Source organism: Rhea pennata, chromosome 1, assembly GCF_028389875.1.
Source record: "Rhea pennata isolate bPtePen1 chromosome 1, bPtePen1.pri, whole genome shotgun sequence".
NCBI lineage: Eukaryota > Metazoa > Chordata > Aves > Rheiformes > Rheidae > Rhea > Rhea pennata.
This window is the reverse complement of record NC_084663.1, coordinates 124,187,323-124,204,500: the sequence shown is the minus strand read 5'-3', so window position 1 is coordinate 124,204,500 and position 17,178 is coordinate 124,187,323. Positions and strand designations below refer to the sequence as shown.

The window sequence follows — 17,178 nt, the reverse complement described above, 5'->3', positions numbered from 1 at the left end:
CTTCAATGCAACTCTACAGAATTAATGTCCAATTGCATTATAACTTCACATCTTTGGCAGCATTAATCAAAAACCTTTAATTTTCCGTTGACCTCTGAATTCTTATTCAAGCAAAATGTGTGATACCAGGAAGATAAAAGGAGCAGACAAAATTATGAAGAGGCCAATAGTTCTAGGTAGGAAGTCTAGGAAGTATAGAAAAGGGCAAGAAATAAATTTTACACAGGTCAACATTTTCCAGACTCGAATATATTTCTTTACATCTTTTTTTTTTTTTTTTAAAAAAAAAAAGGAGAAAATCCACCAGAAGTAAAAGTATCGCCCTGTTTTGAGATGAAAGGAAACACTCTTCAGTTGCCATGGTAAAATGTCAAGGTAGCAGGAAGCAGGATGGAAATTCCAGCAATCTCCCTAATCAGGTTCAGGTTGTATTGCACCATTGTAGCAATGTGAAGTTGGTCTGTCTGAAACTTCTGAAAGATTCAGGGTTTCTTTTTGGATTACTATTAAAATCTTAATTTAGTTTCTGGATATGCTTATTACTTTATTTGCTTTATAGAAGAGGCAGCAATTCCTTGCCTCATCATTAGGAAATACAAATTACTTCAGATAAAGTAATAGCAAGAGGTATAAATTTCCATAGCACAAAGTTAGCAAAATAAGTACTTTCATTTCCTCTTTTCCTCTTACCCACACTGAGTGCATTAGCAAGCATAACGATGTACTCTTTACAGCAAAACAATACATTGTGAGTCAGGAAATTATCAGGATGTGATATTGACAGCACTAGAACATTTCGTATCTATTATAACTCTACGTGAAAATGTAATGATCTCAGACTGGTAGAATGAATACTGTGTGGGAAACTGCAAAGCTAGAAAAATCATGTATTTCCTTGTTCAATTAAATTATGTTTGAACCACTCAGTTTTTAAAGTCCTATAGGTGTGGTAGGAGGCAAAATAGACAGCAAAGAGTTTTAGAAGATATTCTGCAAAACAGTACTTTGGATGAAGTGGTAGAAAACAAATAGCAGAAGTTATACTGAATATATAAAAAGCTCTCAAGAGACTGGAAGTAGAAGCTTCTGCCGGAAGTAGTCTAGGAAAGAGCTGAAACTGTGTTTAGAGCTGAAAAATAGGTCATACTTTAAAATATTCTAGCTAACATTTTAATAAAAGCATTATTTGGACATATAAGCCTAAGAGGGGGTGTTATTTATCATGAATTATAGCAGCTGACCAATCCTAATCACCACACGTTCTCACAGCTACAGAAAAGTTTTACAAAGTAGTAACTCAAAATATATCTGCTTCTGTGTGTATTACAAACTATAAAAAAAGTAATGAATTGTAATTCCGAATGCTTCTGTTAAATTCTCTTAACTTTTTAGTAAATTTAGAAGTGTTTCATTTAACATTTCCAAGAGAGGAATACCATTGTTTTGAAGGGGGATCATGTCATTTTCGGCTAAAATATTAACATTATTTTCAATAATGAGAAATGTCTCTGTGTATTTTTAAACATAAAGGAGATAAACTGAAGACTACATCTTTGCTCTCTCTGAAGAAAAGTAGTTAGCAGTATTGAATTCTTTTTTTCCCTTCTTTTTTAATCATAAACTTAAGGTCAACTAAAGCCACTACAGTATTCTCTCCCCCTTTCCCCTAAACTAATATTACACAGAATTATTGTATTAAGATGTATTAAGACCTCATATCAAAGGCTTGGTTGATCAGAGAATTTGCACTCAAATTTAGTTTGACCTAAAAATAGAAAAGGACAACATCTCCAACAGGACATCATTGTGATAAACCACTGTCAAGATCTGTTTCAACTTTGTTATTTTATCACTGACATTAAACCTGCTTTTTTCTTAGAGCTTTTAAAATCAATAAAATACCACACAAAATTCAAATTATGTAATTACACTGCTTAATTCATATTACCTTCAGTTTTCGTCTTGCATTGAATTTTCTCAATTGCTCTACTGTTTCTGGAAGATGAATCTTGTATGCATAGCGATCTCTCTCCTTAAAAACACACAAAAACAAGCCAAACTAAAATAACCATTGAATGCAAGCTCTTAATAGTCTCTCAACACTAAGAAACTGCACAAGAAATACACTAACTATTATTGCAAGAAGTATTGGGACTTGGTGCAACTTAAGGAAAACTTTAAAAAATGTTAGGAATTAAAATACTTTGATTCCAGAATGTGAGAAAGATGTGCTTATATTTTGTGTAGCTAACATTAGTATCAATTGATGAAAAATTACATACAAACTGCTGATTATAAAGATTTCTTAAATTGTTTGATTTACCTACTCCATCATCATACATAAACAGCACAGTTTATGGGGACTTCATTGCTTTTAAATGATAGAAGCATCGAGGCAATTAAGCCTAGATGCCTTATAGATAGCTGATCTTAGCTAATAATCCTAAACTGGGAGCCAGAGATATTTAAATCTGAGCCTTGCTGGCTTATTTTCTTTTTCTTTTTTTTTTTTTTTTTAATTTTGTTTCCCACTTTGTAACATGAGCCCAGCCTTTTGTTTTACTATTATGTTGTAAGTTACTCTGTGGCTCACACTGAACTCTGAAGCTGGCAAGTACGAAGTAGTTCTATTTCTTTCAGTACTCAACTCCCTGTTAAGCAACATATGCAGCTGTCTTAGGAGGTTCCTGAAACTTGAGGTAAGTTGGGGAGTTCGGATATGTGTACTACAAAGCAGCAAGTGTCAGCTCAATGGCTGGTGATACCAGCTGCTAGGTTACAAGAAGAAACTCTATTGTAGATGCAGAACAGAATTCTGCTAGCAAATAGCAGGCTGTGGGGAAAGAACTTAAAGCAGTTACATGCTTTCCTTCCCTGCCCCAATTCATATCAGAAGCTACATATAGTTATTAGATTATTGCAAATGTTCACCATATGGCTCTGCTAATTCTGAATGACATCACTGGCAGAAGTATTTCAGTCATTGTATGGAGCTAAAAATGTCTCTCTCTCATGATGTAAATAACTGCTATCTATAAATGGCTTAGAGGAAAACTCTGAGTCAATATGGAAAGCAGAGATTATATTACGCAAAAATATGAGAAGATTGACAGAGTGCTTATAGCTACTAGAAGGCTGGACTTGGAAATAAAGTTCTCTTCTTACTTCCTTGCCTTTCAAGAAGGGAAAGATTGACAAGAAATCTTATACATTTTAAATCTGTACATAGGCAGGATTTCCATATTTACATTAAAGAATTATCTTTTCTAAAAAGCTTAACCAGCTTAGTTGCTCAAGACAGCATAAATGGCAAAGTTGTCTGCCAAAGTAACCCTGAGAAAAACCCTTGCTCTAGCACTGAACTGTAGGTAAGCTCACAAAAATGTATATAAGAAATAGTCAAATTACTAGTAGATAATCACAGCTCAACTGTGTTCACCAGAGACTCAGTCACTGGGGTATGATAATTGGGATTCACAAACATGGTGCCCATTCCTTGCCCTCTGAAATGTTTGATTTGGTAGGCATACCCAGATGAACAAACAACCTCAGATCCTTTCAGCAGGAAGCTCTAAATAGCAATTCCTAGTTTTCTGGAGAGTGCGTTTTTCCTGATAGGGGAACACTCCTGTTCCCGTCCTCTTTTTCAATGATAGACCATTCTATAGCTAGGAATACGAGAATCAGAGCCAGAAAGAGGGCAGAGAAGTGGAAAAAACGATTCCATTATCCTGTAGTTAAGATTATTCAGTTGGTAGGAGTAGATGACATGACCACACCAGCCTGCACTTTCCAGGTTCTCTTTGTTTTTTGGGGGGAGGGTCAGTATCTGCTTAATATAAAACATATAAACAGTCTGTGAACAGACACCAGAATCTCAGTCCCTCCAAATGAGTGCCCTAGCTAAGTTAATGACATTTGGACTGTTTTCCCCAAGATAACACTAAAGAAAAGAAATAAAAGGCAGTATATATAAAAAAGGTCAATCAGTTTCTGTCAAGAAAATATAATACTCTGAACTAGTACTTGCTACTTTTTAAATCTGCAGCATAATCATAATTCTCCAACTCTCACGTATTTAGCCCAGCCTATTAATGGGGACACTGAGAAATTAAGTATATATTTTCCTGCTGCTGTTGTTAATCTTTAGTGTCCAGTAACTACTTACAGCACTATTTGAGCTACTCACCACTCTACTTTCACTCCAGAGGGATATCTCACAAGATCCAATTTAAGAAAGCAGCACAGTTAAGAAATACAATATATTGCAATAAACTGCATAGTTACATGCTGCATAACAGGAAAGAGGTCTAGGTATGACTGAGCAAAGCAGAGATGAGAGATAACTTCTCCGGAGTCTGAGAGGCACAAAAAGACACAAGAATTCCTTCCTCAAACTTCACTCTACATAGCAATGATCCCAATATTCTGATGCTGCCTAAAATGCACGAGTTTGCTCTTGTAGTTAAACAAGGATTCAAGCTTGGAAATTATCAAAATCTCAGGCTCTAACCTCAAAGCATTTAAAGCATATTATCATACATTTTATATAATGTCTATTCTGAAAAGTTCAAACAAATCTGTTTTCTCCTTTGAAGAAGTAACCAGTATTTATATAGCTTGACTTACTACCTTTAACCAAGGATGATTCAGTGCTTCATATACTGTTATCCTTTCTGCTGGATCTAGCATAAGCATACGGCGTACCAGATCTTTGGCACTTTCAGAGATATGGCTCCATTGTCTAGGATTCATCTGATTACAAGCAAGAAGAAGACATTAGTGATAAGAGTACAAAATCATTATTCTTTATGAAAGGTGATCATCACCAATTGGTTAGTATTTGTCAACATCTTGTCATAATAAATGTAAAACATTTGTAAGTTTTAAAGCAACATGCAAAACTGTACATTAATTGCTAATGAAACTGCATAAAAAGATCTGAAGACAGTAAGCATTATATCACATAAAAGCTGAATTTTACCTTCAGTATTGTGATATAATCACAGTATAATTCCTTAACATTTTAAATTTCACATATGGTTCAGATAAAACTGACCTTTCGCTATAAAAATCAAAAACAGTTAGGCTTTGTCTAGCAGTTAAATATGCATATGGTAAATAAGGAAATTAAATCTGTTCCAGAAATCAATATAAGGAAAGACAGTCTATCTGTATAATGCCACAATTTCATGCCACTGATTCTGAGTAAGAAGGGAGTTGCTTAATGTTTCTTGTTAACTATTTCAGTCCTGTCCCATTGCAACTCTGGACAAGGCCTCTCCCCAGAAAATTCCTTTCAGCTTTACAACAGTTGCACGGCTATGCAGTATCTTTAGTCACTCAGAGTGGATAGCATACCGATATGTGATCAGTAACACAAGCAATCATGCACTTCACACTTTCTAGAGCAGAGCTATATCCTTAGGAAGCAATGACATGATTTATAATAAGGTTTTCATGTTTTGCATATATGCAGGTTTGCATCCAACTATTCAAGAGGATGAATAATCAATAAAATCTTAGTAAACTAAGAAAATTGTTTTTGCAGTAAAGGAATCTATCCTTAAGCTTTTTTTAATATTTAATTTATGAACAGCTTAAGTCTTATTTAGATTATATACTGCTAATTTTATGAGGTACTAAGCGAAAATTCAAAATTATAACCAGACTTTTTGCAAAACTATGAACTGTTCATTCAAAGAGTTCTATTTTATTTACAAATAGTCTTTAGCAAAAGTTATCCCTTTAGATGCAGGCACTCAGGAACACTTATCTGGCTATGAAATGCACATTTATAGTTGTCATTTGTTATTCTTTTCCAGTTATAATGAAATGAAGCTAATGGCAAGCTTATAACTAGACTATTTCGAAATTCTTAACTATTTTCACTGAATAGACATATTACTGTGGAAACAGGAACAGAAAAGGAACTGAGAAGGCACAATGTGCTGGCCATGACTTTAAAAAAGAAAAAAAAAAAAGGGGGGGGGGGAAAGAAAGGGTAGTTAACTTCTAAACTTCCAGAAGGTTTTCGTGGCTTGAGAGATTCCATAGAGAAGTCTTCCATAAAGTGAAACTGGAGCACCTAATGGTCTACAAAATCCAAAAACTAGTGCCTTGAAGAAATCTTGCTGTTTCTATGAATATGAAATGCAAAGAGTTAAATAATATACTCTTGGCCAGGTGTGGTGCCACAGCTGTGATTTATGTTTCAGAAGACCGCTGTTAATATGCTTAAAAAAAGAAAAGAAAAGAAAAGAAAAAGTACTTCATACAACACCCTACAGGCTATCAGATAGTTTTAATAGTTTCTACTCTTACTCTGGTAATACACAGAATGTGCAGGATCTTTAGTGCAAAAGTATTGCAAAACAGTATGATCTTAGATAAAGCAGCAAAAATAACAAAGTAGAAGCTTTAAATTTGTCTCCAGAGTGGCTCCAGGATGCCTATCTCATGGAACATACTTACCTTGCACGCAGAGCAGTTAGCTTTCAGTTGCAAGTAGCTCCTCCTGAATAATCAGCTATACTTTACTACATACAGTACTTACAAATAAACTAACGACATTTTTTACAGTAGCATATATTTTACTTTAAATCAAAGCAACATGATGATCAGTTTTTATGATAGTGATTTATTTGGTTAAAAAATTAAATGATCCATGAAACAGAAGAAACACATAGATCGCTATACTCTACAATTATACCTTATGTAACCTTATTGAGCTCTATGTACAGTTGGGGCTAATGGCTGCACTCTATTATTTCATCTGAGTAAATAAATTTGCCTTCTAAATGCTACCATTGATACGAAACACAATATGAACAAAATGGATTGGAGAGGGAAAAAAATCATCTCTCCTTTTGAGTAACAGAGACAGCTTTCTATAAGCTTCAAGCTCAAGTCAAGGTAAATAAAGAAACCAACTGCCAGAAATTTTAACAGCGGAAGTTCATCTTACTGGAGAAGAACTCAGGCATACTGCCATTTACCTTGTATTTTCCTTTAATAATGCCTTCAAATAATCTTTCCTTGGTTCCATAAAAAGGTAAACAACCGCTTAGCAGGATAAAAAGGATCACTCCACAACCCCAAACATCTACAGGCTTCCCATAAGGTTCTCTTTTTACCACTTCTGGGGCCATAAAATGAGGTGTTCCTACACGTCCTAAATAGAAATAAAAACAAAACTGAGTCAAAGCAATGTCTGTCAAACATGGAAATAAAGAATAACACAGCATTAAACCAAAACAATTTTAATAAGTTTTATTTGTGGATTAATATTTCAAAATTCCTTTTTCCTCCAGTTCAGTATTTATTAAACATGTCCAGTTAGACTAATGACTAGTTTCTCTTTTGCTGATTTATACTTTTATAGATTGAGTAATAGTCTATCCTATCTCTGAAAGACAGGAAACAGCATTCACTTAAAAGCACTAAAATTCTTCAGTGGAACACTCTATATAAACACAAAAATATCAACTTAAGCAACCTTGGAAACAAGCATTATTTATCCAGAGAACCTGTACAAACATATTGTCTACATCGCTCATTTGAAAAAGCTGCCTCTAGTGAGAGCAGAGTTTCGTCTGCTGACCTGCTCAAATCTTAGCTGAGATACTGAAATTGTCAACAAGGATGCAAAATACTAGCAAATATGCTGTTTATTTTCTTGCAGTAAACAACACCTTCTAGTAAATGGAAATATAATGTTGATGTGTTTCACGTGGTGCATTTAATGGTTGCCACACAGTAGGGGTTCTGTGACATTACTGATTTTGGCTTGGTAACGAATATGCACACAAGGAAACCAAACAAATTTAGTACCAACTAATCTTTTGAGTGGATAAATGTATCTGAAGAATGTCACTCAAATGCTATGTAACACGTTCAGCTAAATAAAAGCAACAAACATTTTACCTTTCCCTACAAATGGCATCCCATGCTAAACAGGATTCCACTGCAGAGGATTTACAAGGAAACAAGAATTAAGTTTTGAAAGACCAGGACACCACTTCGCATATGAACAATGTAGTGTTTGGGCTAGAGCAGTTCTTTTAGGTACCAAAAGAACCTATTCATTTTTTAACTTACGAGGATTACGAAATTGAAAGAAAGACAGCATCTCTTTCACTGTGCCATTCTTAAGGTGAAACAATACTACTGTCCAGCTCCAGGTTATTTTGTGCTCAACCTTTTCCATTTCCAGTTTATGATGCAATCTCTCTATTGAACAAGTGCTAGGAATCTGCCTGTGACAGAGGAATATTACCTTGCTAAGTTAGACTGCTAAATTTAAACGTCCATGCAGTCTAGGCTGATACGATAGTGAAGGTATAATTCCTCAACAGGCTAAAAAAGGAAAATAGCAAGATGTTGCATGTCTTTCTCACCCCTCATACCACTGTGGAAAGAGGCGTGATATACACTCTTGGCAGGGGAAGACATCTGGGCACAGCCAAAGATTATTAATTCCTCTTATTGGTTACACACAGCTGCTTCTAGAGCAGCGCAGAATGCGCTGAAAGGCTTCTGCGATACCTTTATGTCTAAATGATAAACCACAAAGCCAACTCTTCAAGCTCACAGACATATCCATAGATCCTTGGGGATGGAGAAGGGAAGGAAAGGGGACAGCATATATATTTACTATGCATAAGAAGTTACTGAGAACTCATGTGCTTATAAATCTCTGTCTGTAAGGGGTTCCTAACTATTTTTCCTAAGGTGCCATTACTGGTGACAGCAGAGGCATTAACACTTCCAGCTGTGTTTCAGAGCTGATTCTATGATTTAGGGCTATGGATGCACACAAGCAGCAACACTTACTTGCTTAAGCAGTATTTGCATATCACTTAAAAACTGCTCATGTGACATTAGTGATACGGATACCACACTTTGGAAATCTTTAATATGGAAGATATGATGCAAAGAACCAAAAGCAGCAAGGATTGCCCCAGTTTTGTTTATTTCAGTGGTAAATTTATTGACATGTGAGTGCAGAGATCCCCATTTGCAATCTCAGAAGAGGTGCAACCTTTCTTACATGTTGAAAAAACCTTAGTAATAATAAAGGTCCTGTTTAAGTCTTATGCATCACTATGAATGGAAGAGATACTCCGAAGATTCTGCTTTACTATAAGACTAATTGTTGTTATGAAATCTGGGAAGTCAACAGAAATAGAGATTACTCAAAAGACACAGTAAAAATCACTAGACAAGATATCACAACAACAAATACAGCTATCAAAAAATAGGCATTAAACTTGATAGACATACACGGTTACATGGATCAGGTAGCTAATGAAACTGATATATGTACTAACTGATATTCAAGTTGACTTAATATATATTTATAATGTATATTAATGTGCCACTCCTCTCTCAGCTTCTGCTTCTTTGTGGTATAAGTGAACAATTGCTGCAGAGAGGAACATGTGTATTGTAAGGGAAGTGGGCTTAAATTTTTTTTTGTACTGATGCATTTATGTCAGCTAAGTATTTGTACTGCATTGAAGGCCTATCCCTTTCTAAGGAAAATCAAACAGCTATTGATTCTACACTTTCTCTGCGTTGTAAAATAGCAACATGTGCAATATAACAGCATTACATGGATAACTGTCAACATACAGAACACTGACTAAATGGAAAAAAAAGGTAAATTGTTTCAGTTTTCAGTTTGAACTGTTGCCTGCCCTGATTTAATCACGGTTGTATCAAATAAGTAGTTTACACTGTCAAGAAGTCTCAAAAGTACATTTTTTTTCTTCTTTTTCCCCTTTAGCAAATGTTTCAGTTTAAAACTGAATTTTGCAGAGATCAGTGAACAAGAAAAATCCTTATGTACTCATAAATAAATGCAGAAGAAAATACTGACTTTAAATTGAGCATTAATCAGCTTCCCTAAATTTTGGAAGGAAGTGCCTTGATGGTAGATAACAATTTCTAGTTGTCCTTTCCTCTCTCTACTTCTCTTCCCGACCACAGGGTTAGGAAATACAAAAACACTTACAAAGCTACTGCGTATCAATAAAAAGCAAACATAACTTGCATCAGCGAACTTATCAAAATTGCAGACAAAACATAATATGCAAGAATTTTTTATGCAATACACATCCATTTTGTCAGCACTGTGTTCATTATCAACGACCCTCATCATATTATCATTTTTCTCTCCCTATACACATTTTTTGTTTGTTCTTTTAAACAGAACAAGAAAAGTTCAACGTTTTCTTGAGGCTTAGTCCCTATTTGCTCTGTATGACCTTGGGCAAACTACAGCCTCTTGACACCTCAAGGTTCCTCATTTACTTTATCTGGAGACAATCCAGTACATCACCAGACTCTGAGGTTGCATCTTACTTAGTACTCAAGTTCTCTTTCAGAAAAACGCTGACAGAAGTTGCAGTTAAAAACACTGTTCCTCTCTGATCTGCCCAAATCCCTTTTCTCCTTGTGGAAACATACAGACCTCCGATGAGGGGTAAAAGAACGGAATCTTTGCTGTCTTGGTTCAAAAGCAACATACCATAGACAAGTCCACCTTAATGAACTGCTTAATGTTAAGCAGAAGGACTAGACCAGTTAATAGGTCACATCTTATACAACTGTGTAAGACCCTCAACATATCCCTGCTACAACTGTATGAAAAATGGATGCTGCTTAATAGCATGATGACAAATCAGTACTACTAAACCTTAATACTTGCTTTTTAATTTTAAACAAGAAGTATATATATATATACTCAAAAAGTGAGAGAGAGAAGGGTACATTAACCTAATGTTTAAAAGAAAGGCTGTAATACAAATTACAAAATGATTTGGTTTTGTAATCTTTTTAGTGCAGATTTCAAGGTCCTGCTGCTTTAGACATGGAAGCAGATCGCAATTTCACCCCCATGAAAGAGCAAACCCAGAACAAACAGCAACTTGACCGATTGAGATCTGCACAGGAATAAGTAATACTACATATTATAAACTCTTATAAAAAAGCTAAAATCATTTCTGGGACTGCTGGCATCTTCCTCATGACAATTAACTACTTCACTGTGTTCCTCACAGGAGCAAATGACACTTTTGAGATTATTCTAAAAACTGTTGTCTGAGCAAGAACTATTGCACTTATCTCTGCAAAATGAACAGACTGCACCCATGAACTTACACATAAGTATGGATTTTTCATATGCTACAGCTATAAGAATTGTAAGGTGTTTGTCATTAACAGAATAAAGGAAATCAATATACAACAAAGTTTGCTAGAGTCATAGATACTGGCTGCTCTTTAGACCAAAGTAGCACTTTTGCTTATAGTCTGTTACAGTTTTTGGCAAAATGTTTCAGTTTCTTTTCTAGCAGCATCTTACCCATTGCCTAAAAATTTCATAATTTTGAAAAAGTAGGCTGATTATCTAGTAGACAAGCTCAGATTCTAAACGTGTCCGCAGTATAATATTTTAAAGCACATATTCTTCACAGTAGTTCAATTATCTTTAAATATTCTGGAAATTTTTGAATTTTCTTTGGTGTTTTGACGGAACCTTTGTATCTTTTTGGAAGTAGGATGAGACATAAGAGTAAGCAAAGACATTTTTCTCCCTCTGAAATACTTTCTGCCTTCTACAGGTCCTGTATACTTCAGGATATAAGAACACTCAGGCATATATTCTAATGACTGCCCAAGAAAAATAGGATTTATTTAAATAAAAATGGATACATGCACACAAATTACTGCTTAGTTGTGTCTGTGTATGAGAAGAGTTCACATGAAGGACTGCAATAAATTATGTTTTTACCTACTTCTAGGTTCTTCTTACTTGTTCTAAAGTAGTATTAACTGAAAATCATCATTATACAAAGACTCTTCAGTGGTCTGTGTTGAATGTGATACTTGCCTCTTTCTAATTGGTTCTAAATAAATGCTTACATAAAGTATTCACTCTCTTAGAAAGCCTTCAACGACTGAATGGGCACAGCTTATTTCAATCTTATTTCTAGAGGCAAGCTTTGTTATCAGCCAGATTTGAAGCATATTGGTACTGTGGAAATGTGTAAAATTGCTATTTTCGCTTATTTTTCCTGTGGTAAAGACAGAGCTTCAGTCCTCAGTGTTATCAATCCAGTACTATTTACAAGCACTAAAGATAAATTTTGACTTACCTTTGGTAATTTAGTTTCTAGGACTGTTTCCATATTATTCCAGACAATAGGGCTATGCTTTCCACAAGAAGAAGAGTATATACAGAGACCCAATCAGATTTTGTCATCCCTAAGGCAGGGAGCTGATGACCAAGATATCAGAAGGAGAGTCTTTCAACAGCAGTAGTATCTGAACGATGTATTAGGAAACAACTGGAACAAATAATTTTTAGGAAAAAAAATGTGAGGTACTAATAAACATTACCATCTGACCTCTCACATAGTGTAATAAGAAATATGTTTTTAAATTAAGAAGTTTCTAAAAGAGTGGGATGTCCAGAATAATGTGGAAGAAATCAAAGGATCACATACAATAGATCAGATAGATCATATTTGACTACTTTTAATTCCTTTCCACATTACTCCAGACAACAGAGATGTTTAAAGCCAGTGAACAGAGAAGATGAGTAGATTAAAAAATTAATTCAACTTCAGCACAGAAGACTGTCTGAAGAAAATGTATTTAAAAAGATACAGCAGCAGACAATGGGACACCTGGATATTAGTGCCCAGAAAATGAACAAAGATCACACGATAGCCAGACAAATTATAATAATTGATTCATTGGCCTTTTTTAGCCACAAAATGATGACAGAGGAAGTAAATCTAAACTGATTTTAATCACATTAGCCTCCTGTAAGTGCTCTCAAATTGACTCAGATATGAAGTGGAAATTCTGACAGATAGTAAAACACAGTTGTATCTGTTGAATATAACAAAGTATCATACACGAAGTTTTGAAGAGACTCAAATATCTTTTTATTTTTGAAAAAAATCAAAAATATTGAGATAGTCTTGCTGTGCAGAAGAATAAAATACTATTGCGCAAGAAAAAAAAAAGAATACTAGTGTAGTCTGTTTACAAATATTTATCTCCCCTTGGAAAATGAAAGATTTTTTGTGCTATTTAGACATAAATGCTGAGCAATGCTGATCAGCGTAAATATGTAACATTCCCAAAACATTTTTTTTTAAACTGGGGTATATAAAACCACCAAGAAGATTATTTTACATTGATGGGAACATACCACTAATGAGGAACTTTGAGAGTTTTTCCCCAATTCAATGCTCTTTGGGAAAGGGTCAAGGGAAATTTACAGTAATGCTTTCCTTTGCCATTTTTGTACCAACTCCAAAAGGCTGGCTGATGAAGCAACCAGAACACTTGGTAGCTGTGTGGTGTATTTCTACGAAGAACATAGAAGACACTCTCCAGTAAGATGATGATGATGATGACGATGATGATTTTGTTAGGATCCATAAAGATACTGTACGATTCTAAAAAATTTTGGGGACCTAACTAATGCTTAGTGAAAAGTAAGTACTGGACTGGACTGGCATAATGGTTCCTACTACATTTTGTTGCTAATAATAAAAAGTGAATAGAAAAGTAGTCAACTATCCATAGACAAGACACAACTAAACAGCTACAAAATCTCATACCACTCAAGTCTATGCAGTTATCTGATTTTGTACTAGCTGAACCCAGGAGAATTAAAAAAAAATTAAGAAGAGGAAACAGAACTCACTTGTGGACTCAATGGCTTCTGTTTTAGAGCTTTTATACTGTGCACTAGTTGAAAGTTCTGAGACTTAGTACCTAAGATAACATATCCGATGTACCTGACATGACTACACTTATTTAAGAAAATACTGTGACAATTCATACTACATTATGGAAGAAAATTCTTCCAAGAAAGAAGAATGAGATCGTAATATGAAATTATTCTATTAAATCACTGACTTGCTGGGTTGCACTACCTCTCCAATTGCATCATCACCATACAAACATATTGGACTGTTTCCTCTCTACACCCTGTCCCATAAAAGTTACATTTGTAAATTATGATGATCTATAACTATTGTCTATATTGAGAGAATTTCATCTTAAATTACCTATTTAAATGCATCAAATGAATACCACTTTAATACGATTTTTCCCTTCTGATCATAAGAACCCCACAAAAAGAGAACTTCAGAGATTGGTAGCTAATGAAAATAATTTCCTGTGATTTAGAAGATGCCACATCTTGATTCTTATGAATTGCAGCCTGTATGGCAAACATAATGGAACAAAAAGTATTTCCTTACATTCTCCCTGTTGGTCTTAATCAAAATGAGTTATGGCTATGTCCACTTGTTTTTGTAGTTCCTTGATAATGATTAAACTCCCTTAAAATAAACTCCATGGATTTTTAGTTGATAAATAAGTCATTTTCCTAAAATTTATTCCACACATATTTTCATTAATGACATCTAGTATCTGCTTGTTAACATGGGCTCTCTAACACTTCTGTCAAATAACTCTCTATTTGCTTGAAAGGACACTGTAGTTTTAATGCTTCTGAACAGTGCAAGTTGGCCTTTGACTTATGTCCAAAGACCAGGACTGGCCTACTCTTCATACTCAAATTTAATTTATTTTTATCAGAAAAAAACAAATAAACCCCAGAATACTTTTAGAGATTTATGCATACTGGAAAAAAAGATTTCCCTTGGTAAGTCAGAAGAATTCCAAAGCCCTAATTAAACCAAAGCTGTATCCTACAAGGTATAGCTTGAGGTGGCTAATGGCTTTGTACTCGTGCTCTCCAGGGGATACATGAACTGGGCTTGTCAGGCACAGGTGTATCAATGTGAAAAGGTAAGACAAAATGGCAAATATTCCTGAAAATAAGAAAAATAAAATGAAAAAGCTAGGTAAGCCCTGAATATTTTGGCTATAGCAACTCCCACTTTAGGAGAACAATACTAACACAAAAAAGAATGACCATCACAAATATTGAAGAGCTTCTGTGTAGTGGCTTGTTTTTTGTATGCAAGATTGAGGAAAGAATCCTATCAGTTGAACTTTCCTACAGTTATACTATCTTGACTGTTGACAAGCTTTTTCTAAAAGTTTTCTTTTCTGGTTTGAAAGATAAGAAACTCCAAACAACATAAAATAAGATAAAAAGCATTTCTGTCCTTGAATACCAGGATAATCTGTATGGGGATTTACACTAGAAATGAGGAAATTCTTCTAGGATATTGTGCTAATACATATTAATTACTAACCTTTCTGCATCTAGGTAAATGTTGCATTTTTCTGTAACTATAAGAAAGTGCGTTTCTAGTCTTGATAAAATTTTTAAGATCTACTGAAAACCAAGATAGTTTAGAAGCAGGGATTTTTCAGGTCAGTAAGGGATATGTCACAGTAGCTTTCATTAACCGAGCATTTCTTCTTTGATACGTTATACCTGAGAAGAATCACCAAATACAACAAATGACATGCTACAGGGGAAATAATCGACTATGTTAAGTAGAATTATTGCTTTTAACTTAAAATTAGGGAAAAAAGGATATGACAGTGAACTGGCTGGCTATTATACTGATCATAAATTTCTGTGCAAGTAGAGCACTCCTATTTCATTCAGGAGGCAACTGACAAATAAATAGTCCCTGTAATTTTTTAAAATTATTAATTACTAAACAAAAGTAATCTACAGGGTATAGTAATATAGCTTAGTGCTATGCAAATATGTAAGTAAAGAATTTGTTACAAGAAATTTCTTACAGTCTGGTTCAAACAGACACTACAGTTAAGCTTCATATAACACATATGGGGTATTAATATGTAAGTGGAAGAAATAAAATTTTGCAAGTGCTGTTTCGATAATTCTCTAGTAATATTCCTGCAGAAAGGACTCTGGAAGAGAAAAGAACTGCTAGCCAGGAGATGTAGTTCGAAGTGTAAAGACTGCAATGGAAGATGAGAAGAAAAAGAAAAGGAGGAAACTTGAGACAAGTAGTAGAACTGAGACTTTATATGGTATATAAATTAGGAGGAATTAATATAGGTATTCCTGGAGGTAAGAAAGACAGCTTAATTTTGAAGCTGAAAGTAAGAAATGCTAATGAAAAGGCTACATGTGGGAAATGAGAGAAAGAGAGAGAGAGAGAATGAATGAATGAAGACAGACTATGAGGCAAAAGTTGACCAACACGCAAAGAAATATTGTACTGGTGAGGATTAAGAAAGAAAGAAGATTCTACAAATATTGCAGACAGAACCAGAAGGGAATGAAAATACCTTTAATAAAAAAGAAAAGGTAAGCATTGATAATGCAGAGATTGAGCATGTGAACAACAAGAGGGATCACAGAACTGTGAACAGTATCAGGGAAGGAAGGATACGACAAATTCGGGGAGAAAATTGAACTCGAGTTTTTTGTGAGACAGCTGGTAGTCAGTGAGCACAATGTAACTGAATAGCTCCCAAAGAGCAGCTGAAGTTGCTCAGTGAGAATATAAAGAAGGAAAATCAGAGAATTATGAGAAGTGTAAGAACTATCACTACGAAAAGCAGTGGCAGAGGTACAGAAAACAATGTTCGAAGAAAAGGTTGGAACCAAAAAAATATGAATACTTTGAAGAACTGTGTAAAAGCAGCATAAAGGAATGATCTTATAAGTAAACAACATTAGCTTTAATGAACGGATATTTTCCTAGAAAAGATGCATCTAGGTCTCTAAGTAACAAGAAATATTTCAGATATTAAACATATCTGGAAGAAAATGGAAATTGTTGGTGTGCTTATATTGGGGTTGCCTTTTATTTTAAAAAACACACAAAAGACAAAATGACACACATCTTAGAAGAATTAGATTAGGAAAGCTGAGGTTTGGCAGAAGCACTGAACTGAAAAGGAATTACCCTTTTTGAAGAAAAAAAAAAACCCTAATGAAAGAAATTCTTTGTTATGGTCCCCTATTCTGGCAATGAAAAGCATCAGAAAACTGATTGGGTCTTCATCTGTGCAGGTTGAGAAAAGCATAACCCTATTGTCTGGAACAATATGGAAGGCAGCTAGAGGAAATAAAATTCACAAAAACCAAAACACAGTCAAAAAATATACATATGTATCAAGATATTGATGTCTTATGCAATACTTAGAATGAAATATAAAAACATAGAAAAAAAAGCCACATGTAAT

General features: G+C 34.6%; 1 protein-coding gene across 2 annotated transcripts in view; it reads right to left on the bottom strand.

Annotated features, from left to right (window-relative positions):
• The window catches only part of CASK (calcium/calmodulin dependent serine protein kinase), a 215,998-nt gene that overhangs the window by 79,278 nt on the left and 119,542 nt on the right, over positions 1-17,178 (bottom strand). For both annotated transcript variants that reach the window (XM_062599616.1, XM_062599625.1), the window contains exons 7-9: positions 6,999-7,174; positions 4,633-4,755; positions 1,949-2,032 (exon numbers count right to left, since the gene is read on the bottom strand). In XM_062599616.1, coding sequence (XP_062455600.1) covers positions 1,949-2,032; positions 4,633-4,755; positions 6,999-7,174 — 383 coding nt within the window. The remainder of the gene's footprint in view (positions 1-1,948; positions 2,033-4,632; positions 4,756-6,998; positions 7,175-17,178) is intronic.